Source organism: Cricetulus griseus, chromosome 2 (genome assembly GCF_003668045.3).
Source record: "Cricetulus griseus strain 17A/GY chromosome 2, alternate assembly CriGri-PICRH-1.0, whole genome shotgun sequence".
In the NCBI taxonomy this organism is placed as follows: Eukaryota; Metazoa; Chordata; class Mammalia; order Rodentia; family Cricetidae; genus Cricetulus; species Cricetulus griseus.
Window position 1 is genome coordinate 185,760,309 of NC_048595.1, and position 26,342 is coordinate 185,786,650.

The 26,342-nt window shown below is 41.1% G+C and overlaps 1 protein-coding gene across 1 annotated transcript in view; it reads right to left on the bottom strand.

Annotated features, from left to right (window-relative positions):
* Positions 1–26,342, bottom strand: part of LOC100764301 (synphilin-1) — an 80,188-nt gene that overhangs the window by 42,919 nt on the left and 10,927 nt on the right. Inside the window, exons 2-3 of the mRNA XM_035439037.1 lie at positions 21,882–21,954; positions 598–1,466 (exon numbers count right to left, since the gene is read on the bottom strand). Coding sequence (XP_035294928.1) covers positions 598–1,466; positions 21,882–21,954 — 942 coding nt within the window. The remainder of the gene's footprint in view (positions 1–597; positions 1,467–21,881; positions 21,955–26,342) is intronic.

Sequence of the window (26,342 nt, forward strand, 5' to 3'; positions counted from 1 at the left end):
ATGCTGGAGCAAAGCAAAAACCCTGTGTGTGTGTGTCAGAGAACAATCAAACTCTAGGGGAAGCTGTATCTGCAAATGTTTTCCAACCCCCCAGCCCAACTCTCCTGAATAATGATCAGGGTGAAACAGAGAACTCTCTGTTCACAGATCTGGCAGGTCTGCCATCAGCTAAAAACTGACATCCTCACAGAAATGGAGGGAGAGCATGGGGAACCATTTGAAAAGCAAAGCAAAAAAAAAAAAAAAAAAAAAAAAAAAGGCATTACAAGTCATCTGGAAAACAGTGCTGGCTCTTTGTTTTGTTTTCCTTTTAGATTAAACGTCGTTATTCCAGCTGAGGTCAGACGATGTTAAACTGCACTAACAGTCTTCTGGAGCCATTTGTGTCCTGTGAATTAACCCCCTAAATTTAACGTTTAAAACTCACGCCTTAAAGCAACAAGATTCAGTAAGAAACAAAACAAGGGGAGTGAAGAAAACATGTTTTAGGAAGTTCTCAAAGAACTAATTAAAAAAAAAAAAAACTTCACAGAAAGACATGAAGCAAAACTCATCCTGTTATAAGATGGAGTCTAAAGACAGACAGACAATACTCACCAAGAGTGATATCTGGCCTTCTTTCACAATGTTCACTATACTTCTTACTTTCTTCAGGTATTCATTCCTTTCTTCTGTGCCTTGGGCATTGGTCCAGTTCATGCCATTGACCTGCTCTTCTGCTTTGGCCCCTGCTGCTGAGGATGGCAGGTGGAAGGCCCTGAGCTTGCAGTCTGGCCCGGTCTTCTCGATTTTTCGACTATGGGGATCACTAAAGGCCTTGTTTAGGAAGTCTTTACTGTGGTTTTCTGACTCATATGCAGGGACACATTTACCCAGAACAGGGGAGTTCTCAGAGTCTTCTGTGGAGAGCTTGTTCTGGTCCCGGAGGGTAGTCGATGCTTTCCTTAAGTGAGGGCTTTTCACAGGGGAAAGAACACAAAATGGAGTCATGTTGACTGTGGAGTTCTCAGTGCTTCCAATAGGGCAGGCTTTACCAGAAAGGCCGTTGATGGTTGTGCATAAACCCAAAATTCTTTTTTCAGAAGTCACCTTGGTCAGTGGGGCCAGCTGTTGACTGGATTTAATGTAAGGCACATCCAGAATTTCGTCCATGTCAAGGTCATAATGCTCCAGCTCACCCAGTGCCTGGCTGGGCTCAGAGCCCTTACCTGGCAAGCCCCTGACTCCATCTTCAGGGTTGAGTTCCTCAGGCTGGGAGCCCTGGTCAGTCTCCCCCCCTTTCTGGTATTCTACTGTACTGTTCTTTTGGTCATCATTTTCATTGTTTTCCAGAGTCTCTGGCTGATGTTTCAGTGGAGAAACTCGCTTCACTGGGCGGAACTTGCTGTATACATCAGCGATTCCAGTGGGCTTTTGTGGGTTTGTAATGAGAGTTGAGACACCACAATTCCAGCTAGAGCTAGAAACTGTTAAAAAATAATAGAGGAGACTATTAAATTAGAACTGAATACAGTTTGGCCACGTAGGTAGACATGGCTCACTTACGTTATGTTCACAGTAGGCCCCTGTGTAAGGGAATAAAGCACGAAGGGACATATATCCATAAAACTAATGCTTCATATTTACCACTGCAAGGCAGAGAAAGATGAGATAGTCATGATATAATGACCCAGAACTAACTGAAGTAGCAATAGTGATAAAAGCAGAAAGTTAAATAAACCCTGACAGATAGTTTATGGCTCAGCATCTCTGGTACTATTTACATGTTTGTCACCACCCTGAAACAAAACCAAAACAGAACAGGGATGGGTTTCCAAACCAAGCAGTGAACAATGATATATTTGCACAATACACTTGCAAAAGCATGTACTAGCCTGTACACATATCTCTAATTTGTAAGACATCCATGCATTCATGGAAGAAAACATAACTTATCTTCTACAAACTCAAATTGTGACCTACTATGTGACTTGATAGTTTTCCATTTTATGGTTAGCGACAGCAAAGAAAAGCATAAAGTGGTCAGGCGCTCGTCTGTCCATGGGAGGCAGGCCATGGTTGAGTCGACCCATTCTATACTAAGCATCTTAGACAACCATCATGCTGGGCCATCTCCTGGTGCTTCTCAACCTATGACACAACACAACACATTTCCATTTGACAACAACATGCTCTTTAGAGTGACACCACCCTCCATGTTGGGAAAGGTAGAAACAAGAGCAAGGGGAGGCAGGAAGGTCAGATAGGGAAAGCAGACTAGTACTCAAACTTGCCTTTTTTCAATTTATCTCATTTTTGTGCAGTTAAAATAAAGATTGCATGCTAGCCTACATTCAGGTGGTTGAGATGGACAGTGAAGTAGTCAGACACATTTGGAGATAAAAGATAACAACCACAACCTCTTCTAAGAAGCCTGAATACAATCAAGATGCTGGTAGCATGTCTCAGAGTGGCTGTCCCCACAGCACGGCTCTGTTTTGTCTGAGACACTCCTTTACTAGAAGGCAGATGACCCAGCATTGTCACAGACTAGCAGGCTACTTTATAGGTTTCTATCATCTTTCGTAAGGCAGACAAAGCTTTCTTCCAACTATCCTCTATCCTATGAAACAAATGCAGTTGGGAAAGTTTCATCCCAGAGTAAGCAAATCTACCTGTCTTTGCTGTTGGGCACAGCCAAAGGGCGAGAGACTCTGAGACAGCACAAGTGCTCAGGTTTGTAACCTTCACCCCATCCAAGATAGGATTTCTCTGTGGCTTTGGAGACTGTTCTGAAACTAGCTCTTGTAGACCAGGCTGGTCTCGAACTCACAGAGATCTGCCTGCCTCTGCCTCCCGAGTGCTGGGACTAAAGGCGTGCGCCACCACCGCCCGGCTAAGGTTTGTAACTTTTATAATATCCTTGGTAATGACTTATTCTTACAGTTAAAGAGTTCCCTAAATTTGTGTTTCTAGTCATTGTTTATTCTGAGATGTGTCCTAAAAGCATTCAGAGAAGTTATGAAATAAAGCATATAGTGTCCTGAGCCTGCCTACCATAAAATCCTAAGTTCTGTTCTCCAAATGGTTGACAATGTGGTATAGGGTTCAGAAGGTCTGTACTGCACAGTTCACCCCGGAGGCTTTTCTGACTCTCAACCTTTAGAAGCAAAAAGCTTCTAAAATTTATAGGGGGAGGATTAGTTTCTTCTCAATGAGCAACATAAAGCAAGGGATACTCAGGAGAAGGAAGGCATCTAGATGGCCTCCTGCTTCTCTTACCCACACTGTTTTGTCTCGAGTTCTGAGCTGTACACAAAGCTTGGCCTGCAGCAGACAATTAACAGACACAAGTATGTGAACTTGAATCTCACTTTGCACAACTCATTTGATCTTTTAACATGCATAAAGTGAATCCTTCTGAGGGATTTACAGCTTAATTTCACAGGGGGAAATAAGTTCCCGTAATAAACCCAAAGGAGTGATAATCGCCAGAAGAAGCTAGATTCTTTAAAGTCATTTATGAAATGTCAATATGCAAAGGCAAAGGCTAATTATTCCAATCAATTCCGTATAAATGTAAAAATTTTCTTTTATATGTTCTTGTCTTTCTAGAAATGCAAAGCTATGAAAAGTTATCATTTGCCAGAAATTTCTGCCAAGCCATTCTCTCTGCCTTAAGAGCATACAGTGCCTATTTCACATAAAACAATAGGGAGACAAGACATGGAGCTTAAAAGGGGTAAATAGGCATTTGATTTTACTAACTTTCTCCAAATCTATAAATATTGTGGGAAAACCTATTTATAGACATTCTAAGACACATACTTATTGTTTGGCATGGTATCTGCTGATATTTTGTCAATTACCTTGATTTCTTTGGAGCTCATAAGAACTATGAATCTTAGACTGTATTAAAAATATTTAAAGCCACATGACTTACTGGGTCAATGCAACCAGTGTCCTCTACTGATATATTTATGTATTATATAAGGTCACAGGTTCAAAAAGGCTATTCTTTTATGGTGGCTTTATTTACATGTGAACTTTTTTCCAAGTGATACAGGGAAATGGGTACCATATGTTTTCCAGCTGTTCTGTTCTGACAGGAGCCATTAAGAGTGCTCTATGTAAATGAATTCTGTCTATGTTTTATGAAAACACTTCTTTCCACAGAAAGGTCTAGAAACTGGAGAAGGAGCATCAATATTTGGGAATGTTGTCTTTTTCCTCATTCAAGCCTATGGCTGATTTGTGGGCTTAGGATGAAATCTGTGCCCTCTAGCCTGTCTTGATTACCAAGGGGGGAAACCTGCTTATGAAAAATGAACTAATGGGTTTCATGAGAATGCTCAAATTTGTTGCCATGTCACATATTTGGATGGGCAGAAATGCAGCAAACAAAACACAAACATTCATTTATTTTTCCTAAGCTGGGCAAATACACAGCATAAAAGATTATTAATGGCAGACAAGACTTTCCATTTCAATTCTTTAAGAGTACCACTAAATTCACTTTATTGTTGTTTTGCTCCAGTACCATCACAACATTCTAGTCATCCATGGGAACAAATTTCACACTAACTATGGCTACTGGGAGATTTTTGAGGCTAGATTTTTTTCACTAGCTATTATGTACAAATTCTTGACACATGAACATAATTTAAGTTTCTGAAGAATTTTTATCTTAGTCTTTATGAGTTCTATGAAAACAATGTCTGTGCCTAATTTAGCTCTCTATTCTTCAAAACTCCCAGCAGATTGCTTACCTAAGAAGGTTCTTAATGATGTTTTGCTTTTAGCTGCATTCACCTTTAACATCTTAGGACAGTAAATATGTTTAGTGTGCCTTCAATTTGTCTACCTGATGAAGTCACAAAATTTTAAAACCATCAGTAGTGAGCTGGATGTTCACGATGATCATTTATAGGCAAAATAGTCTCCTATCATCTAGCTGGCATTTGAGCACTAGCAAAGGAATTTCAGTTATCACATAACCGTCAAAAGTCAGCCATGTTCCCAACAAGCAGTAATTCGCATCTAGAATATGCAAAGTTCTCTGAATGGCAATGCATCTGGATTCAGGGGTCTGACTCTCTCCACCTCTGTCTTTTTCTACTCTTTCCCTTCCTCAAGCCCCCTCACTATCCTCTTGATCCTGGCTTAAACAACCACAGTGTCATTTATATAGTCTCTTAAGTCATTCACTTAAGGCATTGTCTGTCCCTCTATTCTCTTGGTCCCTGCTTCACATTGCTCAGACAAAAGTTTGTGGCTTTATCCCAAATCACGCTTGAATCTGGACCATTTTCCATATCCTCACTATATTAACTGGTTACACTGGGATCCTTTTCCATAACCATCACACACTGGTTTCTTGTCTCCCATTGGTCTCTCTTTCTAGTCCAATTAATCCCTCTTTGGGTAAGATTGACTTTGCCACCCAAAATTAGCTTCCAAACCTTAGGTGTCCCATACTTCCTAAAATGACACTGGTATGGGATGCATATCCCCACTGGGTCAGACACACCCGAGGACCCATGATAAACACACCTCATTTACTGTGTGAGAAAACTATTCAGTGTTCAGTCTTCTTTCGCCTCATTTGTTTAAGGAGTCTTAGTTTGGTGCTAGGATTTAATCCCACTCCAAATTTTAGAATATCCTTTAGTAAACAGACTTCAAGTTTCAGGGTCAGTGGATTTCATAAGCAATGAATTAACTGGAGGTTTTTATGTTCATCACATTTCAATGATGTCCTAGGATTCATTTCAAGTATACTGGTTTTCTGTTTACAGCATAACAGCTTCTTCTAAAAAACAAATATACTTAAAAGTAAAGTGCTGTAAAAATATGTTTTATAAATAATAGCATACATTATTTATATTTAAAATAAAAAAGGGATTTTGGGGTATAAAACATAATTTATAATATTACTTAAGTAGCAGGGTTTGTGGACACTGTTTTGTTTGTTTGTTTGTTTTTGTTGTTGGTTTTAGTTTTTGTTTTGTTCCTAACAAAATTCTTTAGCATGGTCTGCAGTGTTTCTTTTGTTCACTTTATAATTTACCTTCTTTTTACAGCATTCATGATTCCCAAACCCCTGCTGTTTCCTTCTCCTCTATTGCTCAGTCCAATCTTTCTGGATATGCTATGGCCATCTATCATGGTTCTTACCTTTGGGCCTGTTCTGACTTTTCTAGAAATCCCTTGCTGTTGTCTCTGCCTGTGACTCATGCTCAGCACACATGAGTCATCCAGTGTTGCCCTGTTGAGCCACTTCTTCTGACTCTCCCAGGGAATAGCTGCTCTTTGCTTCTCAGTTCCCTGGAGATATGCCTGTAGCAAGTCTGAAAGTGGTACACCAACCTCACTTTCTCCTGAGGGTCCCTCGAGAAGCTACTTCTGCTTGTAACCAGCTCATGGTCTAGGAAAGATCCTCAAAGACAATGGGGTTCTGTGACCCAGTCTTTCCATGAGTGAGTAAAGGGGATACATTGAACCAAAAATGCAAAATATAATAAATAATTAAGTTTTGTTACAATGAGTCCATTTTGGGGGGCTAAACTGAGGCAAGAATTTGAAAGATAATAAGTTATTCAAATGGCTTGGACAGTTAGAAGGCTTGCTGCATAGAGAAGTACTTTAATATATCCTCTTAAGAAGTTCTTGTTGAATCAAAACAACTCTGAGATACCATCTTACTCTGTCAGAATGGCCAAAATCAAAAACACCAATGACAGTTTATGCTGGAGAGGATGTGGAGAAAGGGGAACACTTCACTGCTGGTGGGAGTGCCAACTTGTACAGCTACTTTGGAAATCAGTATGGCAACTTCTCAAGAAAATAGGAATCAGTCTACCACGAGATCCAATAATTCCACTTTTAGGCATATACCCCAAAACAAGCACATTCATACAACAAGGACATCTGTTCAACGATGTTCATAGCAGCACTACTTGTAATAGCCAGAAACTGGAAGCAGCCTAGATGCCCCTCTACTGATGAATGGATAGAGAAAATGTGGTACATTTACACAATGGAGTACTACTCAGCGGAAAAAAACAATGGAAGCTTGAAATTTGCAGGAAAATGGATGGAACTCGAAGAAACCATTCTGAGCAAGGTAACCCAATCACAAAAAGACAAACATGATAAGTACTCACTCATATGTGGATTTTAGATATAGAATAAAGGATTACCAGCCTACAATCCACACTGCCAGAGAAGCTAGTAAACAAGGAGGACCCTAAGAGAGACATACATGGTCCCCTGGAGAAGGGGAAAGGGACAAGATCTCCTGAGCAAATTGAAAGCACAGGAAGAGGGGGGAGGGAGCTATGAGAATGAGAAGGGAAGAAGAGGAAGAATGCAGAGGACATGAGGGAGCAGAAAGGTTGAGTCATGGGAAGAATAGAAGAAAGGATATGTGATAGGTAGGGTTTTAGTTGGGGGGCGTGGTAGGGGAGGGGGGAGGACGGGAGGGAGAAGGGAACTGGGATTGTCATGTAAAACAATCGTGTTTCTAATTCAAATAAAAAAATCTGAAAAAAAGAAAATCAAATGTAAAAATAATTAAAAGAAAGAAGTTCTTGCTGGGTGGTGGAGCATGCCTTTATTCCCAGCACTTGGGAGATAGAGGCAGGTGGATCTCTGAGTTTGAGGCCAGTCTAGTCTACAGAGTGAGTTCCAGGACAGCAAGGGAAACACAGAGAAACCCTGTCTTAAAAAAACAAAAAATAAAAAAAGTTCTTTTTCATCTGGAAAATAACAAGGTTAGACAATATCATTGCTAAGATCTGACCCTCCATAAATATCTCTGATGATGTAGAATGTCAAAAATAACAGGGTTCTTGATTCTGACTCACAGTGAAACACTATAATTCTTTTGGATTCATGCATTTTACCAGATCCTCACAAATTTATAATTATGAGGCTGAGATGATTGCTGACACAATCTGGCTCCTAGGCTTGATAAATTGTTTTCTTTAAGAAGATAATGGACCGTTTGCTGTTGTCATGGTAGACCCAACTTTTAAGACTAAACATCAATATTGGCTCCTAAAATGCCCATTTATTTTACTTCTAAATATGGAGAGCTGTGTGCATATTAGAAAATTAGGATGGGACAGTGAGAAGAGAAAAAAAGGATTATGTCAAGTTAAATGGTTTCTCCTTTCTGTGAGAAACAAACGGGTCAGTTCAATTTTTTTAAGTATACGTAACAGACTACATATCCATAACAACCTACATTGAGAAATACACCCTACATGTCCTCCAGCATTCTATCTCCTTAAACTATTTCTTTAATGAAGGGTCTCATGTAGCCCAGGCTGTCCTTGAACTTGCTGTGTAGCCAAGGATAACCGCATGCTTCTGATCCTCCTGCTTTCACTTCTTGAATGTTGCAATAATAAGTCACCAAAAGCGTTCAGTTTATGTCGTGCTGTAGATCAAACGCAAGGCTGGGCACACAGTAGGCAAGCACATTTCTAGCCCCTTCCATGCTAGAGTCTTGAGTTTTGTTACCATTGGTCAAATGAAATCTGTAGTGGACCCATGGAATACAAACACCTTAGGATCTCTAAGAAGTGATGACAAGTGGCTTTTGTCCCCTCATGACAAGAAGAAGGAGGTATGTGCCTGAGTCTGAATGGGAACTACAATCAGGGTGACCTTTTGCACTGCCATTCAAAGTTAGTCTGCAACCTGATCTCAGGGATGGCTGAATGAATGCTAGCTTTGGAGAATTGTGTCAGGACATTATGCTGGGAAGAGTGATGTGTGTAAATGGAACACAAGCTTCTGGAATGTTCCAATGGGCTTGCTGGCTTATCCCTTTCACTGATACCACAGACCCTTTATTGATGGTATCCTGAGGTTGAAGGGGAAATACGCATGACTTCATTCTTACAAACATTCCACTCATTGATCTATCCACATGCTGTGAGGAAAATGTCATCGATTTGGGTCTTAAGCCTCCTGTCTTTAAAAGGCCACTGGTACCAAGCAGCTGTTGTTGAACATGTCAGGTTCATGTTTTATTGCTCTCAGCTCTGTCCATAGCTATGCAGGCTTGCTCAGATAACTCCGCAGCTGATCTCTGCCTGTTTCTTTGTTCTGTGAAAACTCACTGAAATATTCAAGCCCTATAAACCTGGATAGAAAAGATAGATCTTCACCAAAGAGGTGTAGTCTATCATGAAGTCAGACTAAGTGTTTGGACAAGTTTAAATCCTTAGGTTTCAAAAGTACAGTTTACTCAGAATGGCAATTGGTAGGTCTGAAGAAAACACATGCTTTCAGAGCTATTCTGTCATGCAAAAAGTATTCTGGCTTTCACTGTGACATTAACAAAACCTTGCGAGCAGATTAAGTTTGTGTTCATTCCAGGCCGATTTACTAGGTTCCTTCTCTCCCCTCCTCCCTTCTCTTTCACCCTGTGGAATTGTACGAAGAAACACAGGGAAATGCCAATGAAAAGACTCTTCAAGCTGAGACACTTGGAAAAAGACTGCTTGGGAGTAGTAACCCGAACGTGCTTTCTGATGGGCAAGGCACACACTAACCTCTTCTAACTGAAGGTGGCGATGTTTTACAGCACCGACCTACTGCCAAGGACAAAGCGCACAGTTATGACTGCTCCTTCCTAAGGGCAGACAGAGCAGGGAATTGGGGTAAGGTAGGTGCGTGTGTGTTTGCGTGTGTGTGTGTGCGTGTGTGTGTGTGTGTGTGTGTGTGTGTGTGGTGTGTTTAGAAAATACATACTTTCTACTTAACATCTCCTAAAATGCCAGCTTATTTCATTTATAAGTGTGGCGTGTATATCCTCATTTAGGAATTAGCTATGTCAGTACATACGCCACAGACATTAGCATAACAAGTGAAAGGAGATGAAAATGTATTTCTTGGATTCCACAAAATGGTATCTTCACTGGGATTTCCCTCGGCTTAACACATGAAATTTGCCAATACATCCACATCAGAGTTTCTGTATTTCTGAGCACAGAGAGTACTGATTTCATCAGAGATTTTTCATAACAGGTCTCGAAGATGGATGGGCAATTTTTATGAATTTTCATTTGAAAACAAATGAGAACCCAGGGAATTTTAAGTATTACGTGGGAAATCATGTAGCATTCTGATTTCTCAATCAGGAAGACGGGTTGCCTGACTCCAACTTTCCATAGCACCAGAGGACCACTCTGTCAAAGCTAAAACTACTCCCGAAACAGACAATTCGTGGTCTCTCTATTTGGGTCACATGTTGGTCATGGAATCTCAGCAACCAGTGGAAAGGCATGGATGGAGCCACTTCAGCTTCTTCGTAACTAGAATCCCAACATGAGCTCTTCCTGAATTTGGCCACTCCTAGAGTATCAAACTACAGTTTTGGAACAAAGTTAGGGAAATGGCTTTTAATAATAACTTCCCTAAATGACAGTTGAACAGATTTTCTCCACCTTGTTTATAATTGGCAGTGTCAAACATAAATTTGGATTTATCTTATCACTGAGAATCCTGGCTAAAGCTGTTAATCTCTTCTGAATATAATCAAGAGATGCAAGAACATGACAAAGAATGTTCAGTTCTGTCAAAGTGGTTGGTGACAGGCAGATCGTTAAGGCCTTCTTACCAGACACATCTATTCAGTAAGCATCTGTTAAATGCCTTCTATGTACACAATTCTCTTCTCCCCACAGGGGAGAATGAAATACACACAAACTTGTCTAGACAATCACGCAAGAGCACACATGAATAAAAGTATAATGAAAGTCAAAGTGCTTTTTATGGAAATAAGTCAGCATGAGGGTATTGAACAGCTGAGAAACCCCATATAGGAGGTAATAGTTAAAGCCAAGGAGGAGAAAAAGCCAAGTATATGAGAGTTAGGGGAAGAAAGAGATAAAGGGTAATTTTGTGACAATCTGAAGATCCAAAGCCGCAGAGATGCTGGCAGATTCTCCATCTCTCATTGCTGAAGCAGAGAGAGCCACAGTGAAGGACTGGAGATGAAGGCAAGGAAGGCTATTTGGGATCAATACACCAGTCCCTTTCATAAGGGCACAAATTCCATTCATGAGAGCTCCACCTTCATGACCTAATGGCCTCCCCTGAGATTCCACCTATAAGTAATATCATCTTGGGGATTTCTAATATGAAAATTTTATAGGAGCACACATACTCATTCTAACCTAGAGGCATGTCCAATTCTTTGACACACAATAACTGTTCACTTTAAAAACATCACACAACCTCCCTCACCAGGTTTTAAGTCAATTGATGATTTTGTATTGACCTGCATTTGTAGCTATCATCCATTGTATGCAGCCCAGCTGGACACTCCTGGGAGCCCAAAGACATGGAATGAAGTAGGGCATGAGTGAGCAAGAAAATTCCACCTTCAGCAACACAGTGGATTGTCTGGTGAGCCAAGAGCTATTTAATGAGGTTCATGTTCTCTCTCTGTGTGTGTGTGTGTGTGTGTGTGTGTGTGTGTGTGTGTGTGTGTGTGTGTGTGTGTGTGAGAGAGAGAGAGAGAGAGAGAGAGAGAGAGAGAGAGAGAGAGAGTCAGAGACAGAGACAGAGACAGAGACAGAGAGAGATATCAATCCTCTGGGAAACATGTTGTAGAGGAGGATTCAAGAATTCCCCTTGAAATTCAATGAGACAGCTAATGCAAATACTGAGTGGATTGTTGAAAAGGAATCGGTAGGGTAAGGGTTGCAGTTAGATAGATCTGAAATCATCTGAGCAATCTAGGAGACCTAGAGGTAGAAAGGAAATAGGGTGGTCCTATTGAATATCTAGCTCCACTTGACTGTTAGTGGTCACACAAAGAAAGAACTTGTAAAGGACAAATAAGGGGCTATTAACAAGTTAGGGAGGAAATCAGGAGGACAGTAGTAGTGGCCAATAGGCTCAAATACTTCCACAAGTCTAAGAAAGATGAGATTATCAAAGTATCGATGGATCTTATGATATGAAAGTGGTGGTGTTCTCTAGTGAGGCAACTCATACTGTAGATGCTTAGGGAAAATGGAAGTAGAGACCTAGAGTGGTAGTGTTCATAACTCTTTAAAGCAGGTTGATTTCAAGGACCATTGGGACTGTGGAAAGAGTTCAAGGCCATCTTAAACAACTTAGACTTGCTCTCAAAAGGTAGGAGGCCTGGCTATAAAACTCAGTGATACAGCTAAACACTGAGCGGAACTCCTGGAATCCAGTTGCAGAGAGGAAGGGGTGATGAGCAAAAGGGTCAAGACCAGGCTGGAGAAACCCACAGAAACAGCTGACCTGAACAAGGGGAAGCTCATGGACCCCAGATTGATAGTTGGGAAACCAGCATAGGACCAATCCAGACCCCCTGAACGTGGTGTCAGTTAGGAGGCCTGGGCAATCTATAGGGCCTCTGGTAGTGGATCAGTATTTATCCAAGTACATGAATGGACTTTGGGTACCCATTCCACATAGAGGGATACTCTCTCAGCCTAGACACACTGGGTAGGGTCTAGGCCCTGCTTCAAATGATATGGCAGACTTTGTAGATCCCACATGGAAGGTCTCACCCTCCCTGGGGAGCAGAAAGGGTTTGGGATAGGGGCCTGAGGGGGGCAGGGGAGGAAGGAAGGTAGAGGGAACTGGGATTGACATGTAAAAGAAGCTTGTTTCTAATTTAAATTCAAAAAAATTTTAAAAATAGTTAAAAAAAATTGTAGTTGTAGACCAAGCACCTGGCATTGCAAGGCCCTACACTCAGTTCTCAGTACTGCTATCTACTATCCCAACACTTACACACACAAGAAGAAAGGGAGAAGAAAGAAAGAACCCTTAAGGCCCGCCTTGTCGCGCAACGGTAGTGCGTCTGACTCCAAGAAAGAACCCTTAGACATTTCAAGAGGAGAGAAAGTATAGGGAGCTAGGACATAGTACAGTTTGCTGTGGGAGGTGATGGTATAACCCAGACCTTCACTATCTCTTCCAGAAGCCTTTGGTTGTGAATCACTTAAAAAGTAGTTGGTGGCACATGCCTAAGTGATAATAGTTTTAAGATATTGAGCTAAACAAAGCATCATGAAATTAACCCATCTGTTTAGTGGTATATTCTCTGATGATACTAGAAAAAGTGAGGTTATATATGTGACTCACTATATATTTCTACTGGATATTACTGTTCTATGGAGTCAATTAAAGGGACCCAAGGGATTCCTTTGGAGGAGAAAGGAAGGAAAGAAAGTCCCTGTGAAGGAGCCTAATACACTGAATGATTGATGTGGTTAGAAAAACCAAAGGCAGGGGGTGTGGCACTAGTGAAGATTGTTGGGCCAGTAGCAAACCACTCTTGGTCTCTCATGGCCATAGAAAACTTTCTCATTGCACAGCTTCATGACCCTCTTTGGAAACCATTACCTGAATTTTAAGCTTGGAGAGACACGGCAGATAATGAATTTTTAAGGAGATTCTTGTGTTTCATTAAGGACCATAGGTTGGATTCCAAGTGACTTAGGTCTTAAATTTGAATGTGCATAAATAAATAGCCTGGGATCAAGCTTGTAAACTGGAGGCTCAGAATCTGGATCTGGGGTGAGACTTGAGAGCCTGAACAGATTCAGGACGGGTGATGCTGCAAGCACTGGTGTTGGTCCTGTATCACACAGATGAGAGGTTCTAGCTGAGCAGATGCCACAAAGGGATGGCTATCAACAATGACACCTCTGCAGAAGATCCCTCAACTATGGGATTCTAGGATTCTCTTACTTGAATGTGTCTTAGACGACTGGATCTTTCTCCCCACTCCCTTGCTCTCTCAGGAAGGGAAGCCTCAGAACTTCAGGTACCCTAGGCTTGCTTAAATCTGCCCTTTTCAAGTGCTAGCATCCCAAGCTTACACTACCAGGCCTGGTTTATGTGGTGCTGAGGACTGAACTGAGAACCTCGAGAATGCTAGGCAAGCACCCTACCAATTGAGTAACATTCCATCCCCACCCCTACCCCACTTTACAGGAGAATCAGAGCAGAGGAAATATGGAGACAGAGATCAAGATGTGAAGACAGTCACCATTTAACAATGGGCAACAGAATAAGCCGTCATTAAGAAGTGGGTGGGGTATGACAGAGATGCAGCGAAGCTTACAAATGTCCACATCTCTTCACATACACAGTTTTGCATTAGATTGGGAAGGTGTGACAAGTGTCGTAATTTAAGATAAGTGGCACATGAGAGAAAGATGCCATGCAACAGGATTCAAGCAGAGGGTTTTTTTAATTAGGGAAAGGGATCATAAAAAGGAGAAAGGGGAGGGTGGGGTCCAGCTTCCGGAGACAGGAGCAGAAGCAGAGAGGAAAGAGGTTGGGGTGGGGGGATGAGAGGGTGGGGGATGCGAAGAAAGAGAGGATGAGAGGTAGGCAGGGTGCTTTTAAGAGGGAAGGTAGTGAATGTGCACAGGTAGTGTTCTTAGGGCCTGCAGCTGAGGGCAAACCCCGTCAGAACCACAAGGAAAGGACAGGCCAGTACAGATGCCTGAACACTAACAATAGGGATGGTGCCTCCTGAGGAGGAAGTCTCTGAGGGCCATGCTCCTTTAAGAGGCTTTGTGCATGTGCATGGTTTGTCTGGTCTCTGTGCTTCAGTTTCCTTTCCCCGCTGCCTATCTGGAGATTTCCTCTGCCCTTTGGTTTTCTTGTCCTTCCTTGCTGTTTATTTCCCTGCACTCATTTTTACCAAGAGCTTTCTCTAATGAGCAGTGTGGTGGATAGCCATTCCTTAGACTCCAATAAAAATAAACCAAGCAATGTGGACAGTGGGGGCAGCTCCACTTTTACAGGAGCATCTTGTGGCCCACTCACAACGTTAGCAAGCATGCAAACTCTGCAGCAATGAAAAAAGCACCAGGTGAAATTGTCTTTATATTACAATTGCAGGCACACGAAGAGTCTCAGGAAAAAAAAAAAAAAAAAAAAAAAAAAAAAACCTTGAAAATATACAATTGTTTCAGAGGCAAGGTAATTACAGTTTAATTTTCTGTGTTTAAAAGTAACAGACTGTATCACCTTTAGAATTATACTATTGTTAAAGAAAGACAAAAATAAGTTGTTTTGTTTTTTAAATAAGAGTCTTACTGTGAAGCCTAGGGTGACTTTTAACTCATGATCCTCCTACCTCAGCCTGGGATTATAAGCATGCAACATCATATCAGGCTAAAACAATTGTCTGAGACAAAGAACATTCTTATCTGGGTATGAAGTTTCACTGTTGTTAAATAAACTGAGATCTTTTTAAAAGTATTTTTAGCTGTATCATATTGAAGTGTCCATTTTCCATATTTTTAAGATTTATCTTTATTAAAATTATGTGTATGCCTGCATGTCTGTGGTAGAGTATATGCCTAAGATTTAAGTTGCCTACAGAACCAGAAGAGGGCATTAGATCCCTTGGAGTTGGTGTCACAGGCCATTCTGAGCAGCCTAAGGTGTATGGGTGCTGGGCATGTGAACTCAAGTCCTCTGCAAGAGCAGTCCTTGCTTTTAACCATGGAGCCATTGCTCCAGTCCCTCAATAATCATATTTTTTTTTGACTGAGAGCTTGGAAAATTTGTTTCCCTATTCTTTGGAGTCCATTTTATGTTACATCATGGGAAATCGATTAACCTACATGCTTCTTTTAAAAACTTTACTAAAACTGCCAAGCTAACTTTCACTTTCATGTTTGTAGCATAAACCTTAATACAAATTGAAACCAGGAGGTTTATATATTTAGCAACATTAACTATGTCACAGCAATGTCTACAGGACACGTTTGATGCCAATTTATTATTTTCGGTGATGGCTAAAAATCCTTGTAAATCTTCAAACAGCATGTAAGTGTTTGTTTTCATAGCGTCAGGATTTGTCACAAAGTTTGCAGGAACAGGATCTAAAAATACAGCAAATTTACAATGCTTTTAAATATATACAAATGATTTTTATAAGAAACCAAGTTTTGGAAAGAATGGTTTCTTTTATTCAGTGTCATACAAGCAACAATTCGTATTACTTAAGCATTGAAAGTCTTTCAGAATCTACTTTCAGGGCTATTAGAGGCATATTTATCACTGCTGTACAACCAAGGTTTCTAACCTGAGTGCATGTCAGTTCCCAGATGCAAAGCAGAGTTAGTGTTTATTTGCCATCCTGTACAAGAGAAGTGTACAGTGAGATGGGCAGATACATATTTTGAAAGAATCATAGGACATCTATAGCATCATGAATTTGAAACAAATGTGTATTTGAATATCTAATTAACTTAAAAAAACTCCAAGCCAATGAAATTGGATATTTTACTTGAAAACCATGTGTTTTATAATGCATTTCTACCCTCATGTGAAGAAAGCCATAGAGTGAACATTCACTGCCTTGGAGACACAGATACTGGGCAGGAAATTCATGCAAAGGTTTCACAGATTACTTCCTTTATTAGATGTGAACATTTCACACACAACTTCCCTTGTGGCTAATCTTCACCCTACACTACTTGATCCACAGGTTCCTTGAACTGGATTATCCCTCAGTTGACTCTTAGTCATGGAGGTCCTGGAGACAAAGGATCTGGTTCCTGATCCACTGGTGACTCATGAATTTTGGGCAAACTGTTGACTGCAGGCTTGCTTTCTCATCAATAGACTGTGTGTAACAATGGTCCTCCCTCAAAATTATTTTGTGGAGAAGAGAACTGTTTACAGAAGATTAGGCACACTGCCTGAGAAGAATCCCTGAGGAGTATCCGAAGCCTCAGGAACACCTTGCATGGCTCCAGCATGGCTCCAGTACATCATGAACAGAACATGTTCTCAGGCTTCCACTCCTCGTTAATTTGTCTCCTTCTTACCTCAGGCATATCTTCAAAATTGCTTCACATGTTCTTTTTAAAATCTTTCTCATACAAAAAAAAATTGAAGCCCAGTCATTGTATAGTGTAATTAACTAATGATAGCTGAAAATATTATTCTTGTTAGGAAAAAAATAGAGTTCAGTAACAATCATGTCCTTTAGCTAAGGGAAGGGCACTCCTCAGGGTGGACTCCCAGGCTGTGGTGAGCTGGTAGAAGGTGCTAGAACACAGCTCAGAGCCTCGGACAACACTGTGGCAATTGCCACTCAAGCAGTCCTCAGTGGAAGCTGACACAGGTGCAGGGCTGAAGGGAGATGAGCCTTGGGCTACATGTCCACCAGGTGCTGTAACAGTTACATCCAAGGCTACTTTTATACCTGTCATCACAGAACACGCAGAAAACTGGCAGAAAGGACAGACCCTCTGTGCAGGAAGGAAAGGCACATGTTAAGTCACAGGGCTGACAGCCTCACGGCAGACTGTGGAGAGATTTCAGATTTAGCTGTGGGTGCTGCATTTCAAGAGGGCTGCTAGGACGGTGTTGTCATCCTGAATAGAACAATATGAGTGCCCAAGAGGCACTTGGAGCTGTGGAGGGAAATATGAACCCTGGGTGGCCACATAGCAGCCCATTCCACATACTGAGTAGTTAGTTTTCTTTCCCAGAGTGTATGTATGTATCCTACTTCTCTAAGGCTCCAAGAAAGGAGCAGGTGAGAATTCAAAGGACACTGAGTTTGACAGAATAACAAAATTCATGTCATTAGAATGTGTGCTCTGTTCCTGAAGTGATCAACAGGATGGCTGCCACTTTGGTTGGGACAAAAAAAAAAAAAATATTCTCAAAAATCTGATTGGCTTTAGACTGACTGAATTTTTTAAAACTTCTTAAAATTTTTGTACCTGTAAATAATTAATGTTTTTTTATTACAAACAAATTTATATCACACTTATGAAACTAAAACAATACCCAACTAGGTTCATCTGCTCTCACAGATGTTGATAATTTAACCAACTCATTTTTGTTTTGTGCTTCCCATTTGATTTTTCATGGATGGTTTTTAAGGACCCCAGTCTCTCCAAGAGTTATGGTTTTATAGGCTGTGGATTTTCAGATAGAGGGTGAACATTCCTGACCTGGACATCTAATAAGAAGACCATTCCAAAATCCCAAATGCTTAGGGACTGACATGATGTCTAACAAGTTTTTGATTTTAAAGCATTTCAAGTTTGGGACTTTTGGATTAGAGGGCACACAGTCAGTTAACCTTTATAAGATGGGTAGTCTCATGAGGTTATATACTTCCCATCACTAGAGTCATGAGCTACAGGGTGGCTGAAAAACAAATAAACAAAACTCTAAAATGTAGAGAACTCCAAACTCTGAAACCCATCTGGTCCCTGGAGATTAGAGTAAGGGACGGCTAATCTGTGAAAGAATTTTTACAAAAGCTGAACCTTGCTGATAGTGATGTCTACTGCACAAAAGAAACCAAGCTTGTTGGGGCATCTGGCCACATCGTCTCCCAACCTCCTCTGCTGCTGTTCTTTAGTTTGATAACTATTCAGCAGCCACACTGGTTTTCTTTACTTCATTATAATTGCTAAGTTTGTTCCTGGATCAAGGAAGTGGGCACCTTTTTTTTTTTAAATCATTTTTTAAATTTGAATTAGAAACAAGATCGATTTACATGACAATCCCAGTTCCCTTCTCCCTCCTGTCCTCCCCCCTCCCCTACCACTCCCCCCAACTAAAACCCTACCTATCACTTATCCTTTCTTCTATTCTTCCCATGACTCAACCTTTCTGCTCCCTCATGACCTCTGCATCCTTCCTCTTCTTCCCTTCTCATTCTTGTAGCTCCCTCCCCCCTCTTCCCATGTTCTCAATTTGCTCAGGGGATTGTAACCCTTTCCCCTTCTCCAGGGGACCATGTATGTCTCTCTTAGGGTCCTCCTTGTTTACTAGCTTATCTGGCAGTGTGGATTGTAGGCTGGTAATCCTTTACTCTATGTCTAAAAAGGAAGTGGGCACTTGTAATTCTTTTGTTTTCAGTCCCCTTTGCTGGCTGGCTTTCACATTCTAAGATTCTGTGAAGCTTAATCTCCATTGTCAAATTGATGTGATTTAGAATAATCTGGAAACATCTCTGGGCATGTCTGTGAGGGAGTTTCCATGTTAGGTTAATTGAGGTGGGGAGACTCATTGTAAATGTGGCTGGCACCACTCCATGGGCTGAGAGGTCTTGTAATCAATGGACATGAGAATGAACGTTTCTCACCCACCGTCATCTACCTCTACTTCCTAATGACAGACACCTAGTGACCAGCAGCCTCATGATCCTGCTGTCATGGCCTCCCAGTCATCTGGACTGTATACTCAAACACAGACCCAAAGTACTCCACGACCCCAAAGTTGCTTTTGTCACAGCAATAAGAAAAGTAATTAACACAGTCCCTGTGGTCCTAAACATTTCCTCCTTAAGCCCTACAAACAGTTCTAACATAGTGGTTCTCAGCCTTCCTAATGCTGTGACCCTTTAATAAGTTCCTCATGTTGTGGTGACCCCAACCTTAAAATTATTTTGTTGCTATTTCCTAAATGTAATTTTGCTACTGTTATGAATCATAATGTAAATATTTGTGGAGATAGAGATTTGCCAAAAGTTTTGACCTACAGGTTGAGAGACTATCACGTGGGCTCATGTTGCCTTATTGTCTGGAATGCTCTTTCCTCCTTGTATGTTTGCATGTCCTCTGACTGTCATCCCATCCAGATGTGAGCTCAGTGAGCATAGGAACTTTTGTTTTCCATGTTCTCAATGCTTGTGTTAGACCCCGAAAACTCAAGTATCCAGGGTCCTAGGCCACGTTCGCGGTCACCCCAATTACCAGGCGGATTCGAGAGCTTGATGCAAACTACACGAGGCTTTATTGTAATTTAACGAGCTAACCCCATGTTAGCTCGGGTCTTTCACCCACCCGCCATGGCAGATGGCTAGCAAAAGACAGTTCAAAGCCGCTGCGTACAGATCTTATAGGACAGCGTAAGGGGAGTGTCTAGGGGTACGCACAGGCTCACGATTGGTGTGCCTCCAGGCTTGGAGGGCTTGCCCTATGTTGATTGGTCAACTGGTTGTTAGGGCCCATAGGCCCTCCCAGGGTGGTTGCTATGCTCTCTACGTCATTGCTGTGCGCTTGTCCATAAAGCACACCCAGAGTCATAAAGCATAGCACCACCAGCTAACTTCTGATTGGTTCCTTGTCACAAGGCAGGCATCTGACTTTCTAGTGACTAACTTCTGATGGGTTCCTTGTCACAAGACAGGCATCTGACCTCTAAGTGACCAAGGCAGGTTTATGGCAAGCACGTGTTCGGCTGTTATGGCTGCCGAAAGGGGAGCAGGTCCCTTCACTTGGATCAAAGAACACTCAATACACAGTTGTTGACTGAATAAATGCAAGAACAAATGGGAATATTTGTTGCAGGACTTCGCAACAGGAAGATAGATGTGAACATTTGACAGTTTTCCCAAGTCTCTGGACTCTAACTTGAACTCCAGCCTTTGGATGCTGAGGCTTGTCCGTTCATTCTTGCAATGTGTACTCTGTGCCACTGAGCACAATCATTATTACACATCCGCAAAAAGAAAAAATATAGTGTTGCTTTAAAGAGATAAATCCTCCAAAGGCTTAGAGTCAAAGATGCCCTGTCTATCTCAGCAGAAACTCGGGTCTTTTTAAAAATAACATCAGTATGCATTCTCTGAAAATTTTACATATGTATACAATTTATTTCAATCATTCCCTCTACTACTACCTCCCTCCAAACTCCCCCGATGCTGTTTATCTCATCTCCCTCCCAACTTTATGTTGTCTCTCTCTTTTTTAATAATTTAGAGCAAATAAAAACTTTCATTTAAACTTAAATCGAAATTCTGGGATGTTTCTGATCCACATTCATATATTACCAACACCCCCGCACACATTCACAGTGGAGTGTACACATACACACACAGGGGGAGGGAGAAGAGAGAGAGAGAGAGAGAGAGAGAGAGAGAGAGAGAGAGAGAGAGAGAGAGCACAATAATTTTCTGTTTCTTCTGAGTAAAATGTCAAAGCAAAACAAATAATTCACGGGGGAAAGTTAATAAGTTTTCCAAGTTCTTTCAGTTAGAAATTCAGAATTCTAGTAGCTGTATATAAAGATATCTCTATTTCTTTTTCAAACATCATGTGCATAATTTAAGGATTATCTTAAGTCTCCTGCCAAGCATGTTTCTCAAGCCTGGTGTTACTATGAGGAGAGGTTCAGTTTGTCGGTGATGCCTTTGAGTAATTATCTAGAACAAAGTAATGAACTCCATTTCATAGTTTAATATCATTCCCATCGATATACTTCTTATTTTCCTTTTTGTCCATCGAAGAGAGAAAAGCAGAGGGATTTAATTTGATTTACAGGGGAAAAACAACCCTAAATGTACTTTTTTTAGTCGGGGGATGGGGCAAGGAGACAAGGCCAGCCAGCTGGTTTCCATCTATCCGCCATAATTCTCTGTTTAGTTTACACTATTAAACTCCAGCGCTGTGCTTTCATCTTAACTGTTATAGTATGCCTTATTGCAGATTCTAGCATGTCGCATCCTGATAGGGTTTCAGACTTTGGCAAAGCACCATCCCTCACATTGGTCGTTGCCATATGGGTATAGTAAATGCATCCAGCATTTTTTCACTGGCGCCTGCATCATTATGTTTTGCCACCACTGCTTTCTTGGGTTTTACAGCAAATCTCTGTGGATTCGATGGTTTGAAGGTATCAAGAGGATCTATGTTGACTTGTACACAGCCAGGTCCCAGTTAGGACCTCCTAGTCCTGTAGATGACCTCACATCTGTTTGTTGGAGGTGGCAGGGAGGTAGTGGGAGTAGAAAAGCCACAAAGAGAAAAGAGCTGAATGCAAGAGCAACTAAGGCCAGGCAAACTGGAGCACGCATGAACCCTGATGAATGAGGAGGGTTGAGGAGTCTGACCTACCTGATCTGTCTTCGTTTTGTGAATCACATCTTCTGCACAGTTCTGGGATGGTCTTGAGAGATGTGACTGAATACTGAATGGGAAGACAGAGGGAGAAGAGTTAAACAGAGATTTAAAATAAAGGCATTCATTCAACTCGTCCAGAATTAAAAAAAAAAAAAGATGAATACAAGGAGTGAGGCTTGAGTACAATAGACGCATTCAGGAAGTGGACCCCATTGTGAACTGACAGCATCCTAAGTTCTACCAGTGAACATTTCAGCAGACAGCTTAGAGAGAAGCCTGGTGGCTTTTATTATGCATCCGGAAGCTATTCTGTCTCTCATCATTTCAAACTGAAATATAGTCAGAATTATTGAACCTTGAATAGTTCTAGGAGACACTATTTGTTTCCTCAACCTTAAGAGCTAGCTACAAGTGTAAAAAGCCTAGTGAATGAGCATTAGGCTACCTCAACATCCAGGGGAAAAGAGACTTATCTGTCCTGGTGTGGACCATACTACATAAATCCCAAAGCTGGGGCGATGGCTCAATGGTGAAGAGCATTTACTGATCTTTCAGAGAAGACTGGCTCCATTCCCAGCATCCTCATGGTGGGCCACAATTATCTGTAGCTTCGATTCTGGGGATCCAACACCCTTTAGGCCTCTGCAGATACCAGGCACTTCTGTGTACTGCACACTCATACACATAAAATAAAATAAATATATTTTTGTTTTAGGTCTAAATAGTTACAGTGTGCTGCAGATTTTACTGTGCCTCCATGGCAAATACAGAGATTATGTCATTAAGCAAGAGGAACATTAGTGTGCTTGAAAGTTCTTCTCTTCCATAGATTAGTTTGGAAGGAAAGACAGCCCCTTTTAGTCTCTGTCATAGCATCAAGCTCAGGGCTGGCTATCAAGATAACAAATTATGACACTGTAGGCACAAAAAAACATGTAAAAGCAATAGCTGTGATTTATGGGATCTACATTTGATACCCATCAATTTGTCTTGAGAGAAGGATGTGCTCAAACAAAATAAATAGAATAGAATGAAGCCTTTAATCAAAGGTAAGTCAAAGACTATCTACAGTCATGCTCACACTGTAATCCATAAAACACATTTTTCTCAAAATGTTTCACTCTGTGTCTCTAAGAACAAAAGCACATTTCATGAATTACCTCTCCACTGCAAAATCAGAGGCAACTGAGAAAAAAAATAATTCAATCTAAAAGAAAAATGACCAGGGGAAACCCATTAGTATTATTCTAGCATCACAAGTGAGGACTGTATAATTATAATGCATTTTTCAATGCAAAGGTACTTTAGTTGGCATGATGTTGATAGATAGAACTCCAGGGCTCCCACAGAATATCAGCAAAGCAAGATAGAAGGAGTAGGTGCTTGCTGGTATTGTCAGTTTGCACATCACAAACAAATTAAGTTTGTAGTATTTCCAAATGAAAAATGAAATCTCAGAAGACTAATTAGAGAAATTACTCTTACCTGTCTGATGCAATAGCATCCTGTTTATATTGGCCATTCATCAAAGACTACAGGTGTTCCAGCAAACATGTGACACACTGGTAGAGGGAGGGGAGTCCTCTTCAACCAGAATTGAGCCTCAAGACTACTTTTCCTTCTACATTATGCTTTGTGTGTGTGTGTCCTGGTTGCGGCGGGGCGGGGGAGGGGGCGGGGAGGGGAGTCAGGGGTAATTTAGATAGAGAAGCTTCATCTCAGTAGTAACAAGGTACCTCATGCTCCTGATCAAGTATGAGCTCTCTAAGGAATCTGGTAGCTTTCTGAGACCAGCTGGTGCAGGTTATATAATTACACAGTCTATAATTCAATTAAAATTAGGCCTTCGTTTTGGTTGTTGTACCTCATGAAACCCCCTTTGGCAAAGTCTCACCATCTCTCCTTCTCCCCTCCCCACCGTCTCTCACTCTCTTTTTTTCCTCACCTCACCTCTCCTCCCTCCCTCCCTCCCTCTTCAGCCTTTCCCCCCAGACAACATTTTAGAAAAGAGAAAATTGATTATGTATAACTATGGGCAATATTATAGCAATGATTTCTCATTGGGCTTAAATGATAAATATGTGATTAGAACAGGTGAGCCACTGTCTGCATCCCAGGCATATGCATCCTAACCCTCACCTGAAAGCCAGACTCACTGATCACTAGGATCTGAGCTTGGTTAGATGTAGGTCCAGCTCTTCCTTTTTGACTACAATGACCCATAGTAGGCATCAAGATTAAGTTTGCTAAGGTTCAAAACTCTAACAGCACATGGTACTTGGCTGATGTATAGACAAAGTGTCATAGAGGAATCTAAACATGGGGCCACACACCTGTAATCCACTTACGTGGGCAGGGGCAGGCAATCTCTGAGTCCAAGGCCAGCCTAGTCTATATAGCAAGTTCTAAACAAATCAGGGTGACACACTGAGACCCTGCCTCAAAAGAAAACAAACAAACACAACACAAAACAAAACAACAACAAAACCCCAAACAAACCAATAAAGCAACTGACCAACAATCAAAACCAAGATAAAACAAAACAGAGTCAGGGAGAGGGTGACATACAGGCTGTGGCTTTACCCGTGGTGAAAAAGGATGTTTCTTTTGTGAAGGCATATATTTGAATTCTTTATATCACAGCCATTAAGAAACAATGACCCTAAAGAAAAAGTGATATGCTACTCCTGAGAATAGAAATAAAAAACACAGCAAGCTAAGAAAAAAAAAGTGTCAGCTAGAAAATTACATTTTGGGGAAATTTTTAGGGTGCATGGAAGGTCACATTCAGCTGTGACACTGTTTATGCATTTTACAAGTCTATCATTCTTTATAAAGAGACATTAAAAGAGCTATTTGAGGACTTATTTCTGTTAATACCAACACTACAAGGGAAGATTTAATACAATAGAGTGATCTAAAGATGGTTACATTGTGATTGGAAGAAATGCATAGGAAACATGTTTCACAAAAGCAACATGCAAATGTATTTTCATACTTGCAAATTTGAGAATGAGCCCATGACCCAGGATGTCTCTCTTACAAGAATACATTGTGCTACCATCTGGGAGTTGGAAAGGAAGGCTTCCCAGACCATTGTCGCATTTCACAGGACAGATGGCCCTTTATGAGGAACTGTCAGATGGCTAGCCTGCTTCATTCATAGGACAATTACTAGCGGTAACTCCTGCCACTTTGGACTGACCAAACCGAGACCAATGCATCCTCCTCCATTTACCCTCCAACCCAAACTGTGTAGCCTGTTCTTTTGATTCTGTTATCCTCGGGTGACACAAGAGAGTGCTTCCAGTTACTTGAGAGGCATTGCTTTTCCAGTTACTATTTTGTCCTAACATCTTTTTTTCTTGAATCCTTCCAAAGGGCATTAGCTGTAGAAATAGCCTCTTTGATCAAATCTTTACTACTGCTCTATGTTTTAAGAGCTCCTGGTAAGGTTGACCAGTTTCCCCAACTGTTTCAATGTCTCTATAGAACCTAAGTTTACCTTCTCTATTCCTTTTAATCTGGGGGTCCTCCTTGTCTGCAATGCTTTCCTCCAACCATACAGTGCCATTGTCCCACAAATCTCAGCTTGTACTCTGCCTTCTCCACGAAGCCCCAGGGCAGTTCTTAGTAATGTTTCTCTTTTATTCCCTCAGTAAATGTCTGCAGTGTCATGGACTTGGCTTTTTTCTCTGTTTAACTATCAGCTCCCATATGCAGAGGAAGGAAAGGACATTATCTTTGACTTGTATGTGCGTAGGGGCCAATTTACTGCCAGAAATACCATCATGTACACACACTGCACTAAATCCTGGGCATAATACTGTAGATTTTCAAAAGTTTAAAAGCCTTAAAGTTTAGGCAGTTAGTAGGAATTTCCTCTGAGCCTTCATACTGGCATTATAATTCATCAGTTTTTCTATAGTTCAAGTTTGACTTGAGCAGGACTCATGAAGCCTCATCTTAATCATACATATGGTAATCTGTCTCCACACTAATTAAATGCTCTCATTGCTTCTTTCGGTGGTAGAAAACATTTTAGTTACCTGAAATACCAGACACATTGAACTGGATTAAATGAACTCTTAAGTAGCCCATGACTTTAGCAGCCATGTTAACAACAGTTTATATTTATACAAAAGCAATTACAGAAAACCCACTATTATAAATCTCACAGTGCAATCACAGAATATTCAAAAGAATAAAATTCTCACTCCATCAACATGACTGCTGGCAGTTGTCCTTTTGTATAAAGGACAAAGACTTAGAGCTAAAAGGTCTGGATTTATGGCATGGCTTTGAAGTTTATTGTCTCTATGGTTCTGGACAAATCAATTGTTTCCTACCTCTGGGGCTTGGTTTCCTTATCTGTAAACTGTGGGTACCTATGTGAGCTAATGAAGGTAGAGTTGGTGTTTGTCTCTAGTCTCTAACCTGTTTTCTGTGAGTGTG